At 39.0% G+C, this 6542-nt stretch overlaps 2 protein-coding genes across 2 annotated transcripts; one reads left to right on the forward strand and one right to left on the reverse strand.

Annotated features, from left to right (window-relative positions):
* The first annotated feature begins 998 nt into the window (after positions 1 to 998).
* LOC147847232 (pentatricopeptide repeat-containing protein At3g09040, mitochondrial-like) lies at positions 999 to 3656 on the forward strand. The gene has a single exon (XM_087339415.1). The coding sequence runs from the start codon at positions 999 to 1001 to the stop codon at positions 3654 to 3656; it is 2658 nt and encodes an 885-aa protein (XP_087195541.1).
* LOC147847233 (pentatricopeptide repeat-containing protein At2g13600-like) lies at positions 2767 to 6536 on the reverse strand. Its single transcript, XM_087339414.1, has 2 exons — positions 4902 to 6536; positions 2767 to 4536 (listed from the first exon to the last, which is right to left on the reverse strand). Exons 1-2 carry the CDS (start codon positions 6402 to 6404, stop codon positions 4120 to 4122), a joined length of 1920 nt encoding a protein of 639 aa, XP_087195540.1. The 5' UTR covers positions 6405 to 6536; the 3' UTR covers positions 2767 to 4119.
* Positions 6537 to 6542: the final 6 nt, after the last annotated feature.

Here is a 6542-nt window from a genome sequence, read left to right on the forward strand (position 1 = left end):
TTTTTTAAATTTTTAAAAATAAAAAATAAAAAACCGTTTAAACCACGGTTTTTGACTGTTGAAACCGAACCGAACCGTTAAGCCGTTAAACCGCAGTTTCACGGTTCGGTTCGGTTCAAACCGTTGCTTCTCATTGTGGATAATAATACTATGATACTATATCCTATCTCCTCTGTTCTAGAGGACATACAAATACCTCTCTATCTAGAGACATTGAAGGAAAAAGAGGTTCTAAGTTCTAAGTTCTAACCATAGCAATAGCAGTCTTTTGGTAATTCAAATCTCTCTCTTTCTTAAAAGGCCTCAATATTTCTTTCTTTCTCTTAGAAATTGCATTTTTTTGTTCTTGATTTTACAGTAGTCTCTCCTATATGACCCCCACTCTGCTATACTCGCTCGCACATTCCAAACTTTGGGAAGGAAAACTGCTCAAATTTGACAACAGAAAAAGAGGTCGTGTACATATAAGATTTTAGTTCTACACAAGACAAGAAGCGATTACAGGCCAAATCTCCTCCACCAAGGGTTGAGATTGCATTGGGCCAGGTCCGGGATTTTCTTCACATTTAAGCTGGATCCGATGCTGTCGCTAGGCAGATGGGTTTTTGCATTAGGCCTAATGGCAAATCCTGTGCCGGCCCTCACCTTGGATGAGCCCTGGTTCCGATCTCCATTTCTTGCATCTCCAAATCGCCCTTTTTTTCCTATACACAAAAATGAGAATACTAATATTACAAACAGGGCTATGGAACATACATGGGTGTTCTTCACACACAACTAGCCTAAGGACAAAATCAATATAAAGAACCAAGATTTCTGATCCAAAGCTCAATATTGAACATGGCTTCCTTGGGCAGAAAATGAAAATTTCTATATAAGCATAGACCAATGGAACAAGCAGCTTTCTTATTCTTCCCAATGGTATGCCGAATACCACCAATTTCTCTGGCATTCATTCAATGCCTTGACTTATTCTTCTTGGCATGCAAAAGAAACCCATGGAAACTGAATTCCTTGAATTTCAGCCAATGGTGATGAAGAGGGAAGGGGTAAAGGAAAGCATTGCTTTTGTGGCATTATTGAAGGAATGTGGTAAGAAGAAGGATCTTTGTAAAGGTATTGAGCTTCATGATGAGGCTGTCAAAAGTGGTTTGTTTTATGAGAATCTTTATGTGGGCAGCAGTTTAATTAGCATGTATGCTAAATGTGGTGATTTTGTGAAAGCAAAACAAGTTCTTGAAAAGCTTCCAAACCCTAACATAGTATCGTGGAATGCATTAATCTCTGGTTATGCAATGTGTGGAGAAGATGAAGAATTGCTTGATTGTTTCAAGAAGATGCAAAGTGAGGGTGTATCTCCACAACCAATCACATTCACTTATGCTTTAAAAGCATGTGGAAGAATAGGAGCAATTGATAAAGGCCAAGAAATTCACCATGATATTATGAACAATGGCTTGCTGGGAGAAGACCTTGTACTTGGGAATGCTTTGGTGGATATGTATGCCAAATGTGGTGTGTTTACAAAAGCAAAAGAACTGCTTGAGGGGCTTCCAATCCGAGATGTGATCTCATGGTCGGGACTTATGGCCGGATACACTATGCATGGGCAGGGAGAAGAAGCTATAGAGTGTTTTGAACAAATGCAAATGGATGATCGGCTCTCTCCAGATTCAATCACTTTGACTTGCATCTTAAAGGCATGTGGCATTAGAGGAGTTGTTGATAAGGGAAAGCAAATTCACATAGATGTTGTCAAGAAAGGATTGTTGGGAAAGGATATCATTCTTGGTAATGCCCTAGTGGATATGTATGCCAAATGTGGCGCTCTTGTGGAAGCCCAAGAGGTGCTCAATGAGCTACTTATCCAGGATGTCGTTCCTTGGACCTCGTTAGTATCTGGGTATGTACAATATGAACAAGATGAAGAAGCATTGAACTGCCTTGAAACAATGCAACAAGCGGGGATCTCGCCGAATCCAATTACCTTCATTTGCACCTTGAAGGCTTGTGGTAAAATAAGAGCATTGAACAAGGGAAAACACATTCATAATGAAATTATATGTAAAGGGTTGCTCATAAATGATAATTTATTAGGAAATTCATTGGTTGATATGTATGCAAAATGTGGGGCATTTATTGAAGCACATGAAGTGTTTGACAGGATTTCTACAACTCGAAATATAGTGTCTTGGACAGAATTGATATCAGGATATTCCCAGCATGATCGGGGTGAGGAGGCAATGGACATTTTCAAGCGAATGCAATGTGAAGGAATGCCACCAAATGCAATCACATTCATTTGCATCTTGAAGGTGTGTGGGGATATAGGAGACCTGGACAAGGGCAAGCAAATCCATGCTAACATTGATTGCAAGGAATTTCATGGAAAAGATGGTTTGCTTGGTAATGCTTTACTGGATATGTATGCTAAATGTGGTATGATTGCCAATGCACAAGATTTATTTGATGAGCTGCCTATCCGGGATGTAGTGACTTGGTCTACATTGATTGCCGGATATGCTAGGCAAGGGCAAGTAGAGGAAGCAGTGAAATACTTAGAAATCATGTTGAGTGAGGGTCTTTCTCCAGATTTGGTGACGTTTACTTGTATCCTGAATGCATGTGGAAGCACATGTGCTCTGAACAAAGGCATACAAATTCATGATGAGCTTATTAAGAAGGGTATGTTAGGAAATGATAACATTCTAGATAATGCTTTAATAGAGATGTATTCCAAATGTGGGGCACTTTTTGAAGCTCGGATTTTGCTTTACCAGATTTCTTCTCGAGATGTAGTCTCTTGGTCTACATTGATTATAGGATATGCACAACACGGGCAGGATGAGGAGGTACTGAATTCTTATAAAGAGATGCATCAAGAGGGCCATGTTCCAGATGCATTCACTTTTACTTATATTTTGAAGGCTTGTAGCAATACGGGAGCTATGGATGTAGGAAAACAGATCCATGGAGAAATCATTGCTCAGAGGTTGCTTCACAACAATATCATGCTTAGCACTGCGTTGATTGATATGTATGCCAAATGTGGTTCACCAATAAAAGCAAAGAATATTCTTGAGAAGCTTCCTGTTCGTGATGTAGTCTCTTGGTCTGCAGTAATTTCTGGTTACGCTCAATTAGGCCAGAGCGAGGAAGCACTAAATTGCTTAAAATGGATGCATAAGGAAGGTCATTGTCCAAATGCTATCACCTTCCTTTCCTTGTTGAATACATGTTGTCACTCAGGTCTAGTGGATAAAGGACAATTGCTGTTTGATAGTATGACCAAACAATATGGCATTACACCAAACTTTGAGCATTATACTTGCATGATTGATCTTTTTGGACGTGCAGGTCACTTTGACAAAGCAGTGACAATGATTAATGAGATGCCATCACTTGACTATTCTCCAGTTTGGGGGTCTCTAATGAATGCATGCCAAAATTGGGGAAATGTAAATCTTGCAAGATTGGCATTTGAACATGCGATTTGTCTTGATAAGAGTACTCCCACAGCTTATATTTGTATGACAAATATCTATATAGCTGCTGGCATGCAAGAGGATGCTCAAATCATTGAGGCTATGAGAGCAGAAAATGCTCAATGTGTGAACCCAACAAGGGTCCCTAAAAGAAAAACAAATGACAGATAACGCGCTCATAAATGTCTAAAAGAGGATATGTTTCTTACCTTCCAAATATTTTCCATGGAACAATGTGGAAATCATCTTATAACCACCATGAATAGCACTTAATAGGATAAAGAAGAGCGAGTGCTTCTTTTTTATAAGATACGATGCAGTACCATGAGAGAATGTACAAGAAGCCCACAGCTCCACTAGGAAGTGGCTGCCACAATAGGGGGTCACATTAATGCTTTAAGCATGTGTTTACAGAGCTTGCAAAGCAACAGGTGTCCACATAAGAATCAGAATGTGTCGATAAACAGATCGAAGTCCAATAAACCAGAATAGCTCAAATTACTTGTAGAACCTCTATAATCAGTAAATATCACATCCCTTCTTTAAGTGAGGTACAAAAATTGGGATCAAGAAGTATGCCATGTTAAAAGAAAACCTTCAAGAGAAGTTCTTGTTCCATGGAAAGTAAGTTTATCTACAAAAAGGGACCTAATTCTTGAGATAAAATAGTCACAAATAATCCCCACAAGCACATTTTCCATCCTTGAAAACATGGGAGGAAATTCACATCTATAGCTAAAATCTTATGCAATATGACAGATAACACATGTTTTTCACATGTATTCTTGACCCTTGAGATGTATTCATAATGTACACAAAGAGCATTCTTTGTTCTGTGATTATTCACAATGTTCGTATGCACATTTTCTATCCTTGAAAACATGGGAGTAAATTCGCATCTCTTAACAAAAATCTTACATTTTTCTATTTTCAATATGACCGATGCTGCAATATGGCAGTCACCACAGATGCACATTTTTTTCACATGTATTCTTGGTCCCTGAGATGTATTCACCATGTAGACAAAGAGCATTCTTTGTTCTGTGATTATTCAAAATGTTCTTAAGCACATTTTCCATAAAAACATGGGAGGAAATTCACATCTCTAACTAAAATCTTACCGTTTTCTATTTTCAATATGACTGATGCTGCAATATGGCAATCACCACAGATACACATTTTCTTCACATGTATTCTTGATCCTTGAGATCCATTCACCATGTACACAAAGAGCATTCCTTGTTCTGTGATTATTCAAAATGTTCTTAAACATCTATTGTGACATCAAGAACTATTCTGACGAACACATTTTATGGAAAAGGTTTTGCAGTTTTGCATAAATATCTTTACTTTGTGGATGCTTTGCATTCGAAGAACAAAACGAATTACTTTTAACTAGCATCAACCTGCATATTATGCAACTATTTTTTCCTGGTTTTTAGCCCTCATGGCTTCAATTTTTGCTGCCTCCTCTTGCATACCAGCAGCCGTATAGATGTTTGTCATAGCTATGTAAGCTGTGCTACTATTGTTATCAAGTTGCATTGCTTGTTCAAAGGCTAGTCTTCCGAGTTTCACATTTCCATTCTTTTGACATGCACCCAATAGAGCACCCCATATAGGAGGATAATCTGAAAATGGCATCTTTTTTATCAACGCCATCACTTTATCAAAATGTCCAGCACGACCAAAAAGATCAACCATGCATGTGTAATGCTCTAAGTTTGGGACAAGGCCATATTTTTCAGTCATACTATCAAAATACATTTGACCTTCATCTATGAGCCCAGAGTGACTACATGCATTGAGAACAGAAAGGAGTGTCACCTCATTCGGAGCCACATCATCTTTTTGCATTCTTTCAAAGCAATACAATGCTTCCAAACCCTCTCCACGCTGTGCATAACCTGAAATCAATGCATTCCACGAGATTACAGCACGGACAGGAAGATCGTCAAGTACTTTTTGTGCCTTTGTTAATGCACCACATTTGGCATACATATCCACCACTGCATTTCCAAGCGCAACGTCTTTTCCAAGCAAATTTTTATTGACAATATCATCATGAATCATACCACCCTTCTCAATTGCCCCTACTCCTCCACATGCCTTCAAGATGCAAGATAAGGTTATTACATTAGGAGAAAGACCCTCATGTTGCATCTTATCAAAACATTTCAATGCTTCCTCACTTTGACCTTGTTGTGAATATCCTGTGATTAGGGCTGACCACGATACTACATTCCGAACAGGCATATTTTCAAGTAATTCATGTGCTTTTGTAAGATCACCAAACTTCGCATACATGTCAACCAAAGCAGTGCCAAGCACAACATCATTTTCCAGCAATCCCCTCTTCACAATCTCTTCATGAATTTCTTTTCCCTTCTTGACATCTCCTACACTCCCACAAGCTTTCAAAATGCAAGCAAAGGTCACTGGATTTGGAGAGATGCCCTCTCTTTGCATTTGTTGGAAGGAATATAGAGTTTCTTCACCTTGCCCATGCTGGGTTAACCCAGCAATTAATATAGACCATGAGACCACATCCCTTTCAGGAAGTTCATAGAGCACTTTTTGTGCCTTTGTAAGTTCATCACATTTCACATACATATCGGCTAAGGCATTACCGAGCATGATATCTTTTCCCAACCACCCTTTGCCAACTATCTTTTCGTGAATCTCTATCCCCTTGTCGATGTCTTTTGTGATGCCACACGCCTTCAAGATGCAAGTAAATATTATTGTATTTGGAGTGAGGCCCTCCCGTTGCATTTGTTCAAAGCATTTCAGGGCTTCTTCTCCTTGTCCATGTTGTGTATATCCAGAGATTATTACTGACCAGGAGACTATGTTCCGATCAGAAAGCTCATCAAATACTTGCCTTGCTTTTACAAGCGCACCACATTTGGCATACATGTCCACCAAAGTAGTGCCAAGCACGATATCTTTCTCAAGAAACCTTTTACTAACAATCTCATCATGGATTTGCTTGCCCTTATCAAGAGCTCCTATGCTTCCACACGCCTTCAAAATGCCAATGAAAGAGACAACATT

The sequence above is a fragment of the Azolla caroliniana genome, unplaced genomic scaffold, assembly GCF_043228905.1.
Source record: "Azolla caroliniana isolate FFs.n. ecotype wild unplaced genomic scaffold, voAzoCaro1.0.p SCAF_1324, whole genome shotgun sequence".
In the NCBI taxonomy this organism is placed as follows: domain Eukaryota; kingdom Viridiplantae; phylum Streptophyta; class Polypodiopsida; order Salviniales; family Salviniaceae; genus Azolla; species Azolla caroliniana.

Bases quoted from the DNA above. Each gene is read 5' to 3' on its own strand.
- LOC147847232 (XM_087339415.1), top strand. From the start codon at position 999: ATGGAAACTGAATTCCTTGAATTTCAGCCAATGGTGATGAAGAGGGAA.
- LOC147847233 (XM_087339414.1), bottom strand. From the start codon at position 6,404: ATGTATGCCAAATGTGGTGCGCTTGTAAAAGCAAGGCAAGTATTTGAT. The intron at 4,537-4,901 runs TAATATGCAGGT...AGAACATTTTGA, and splicing joins ACCAGGAAAAAATAGTTGCA to ATAATCACAGAACAAAGAAT.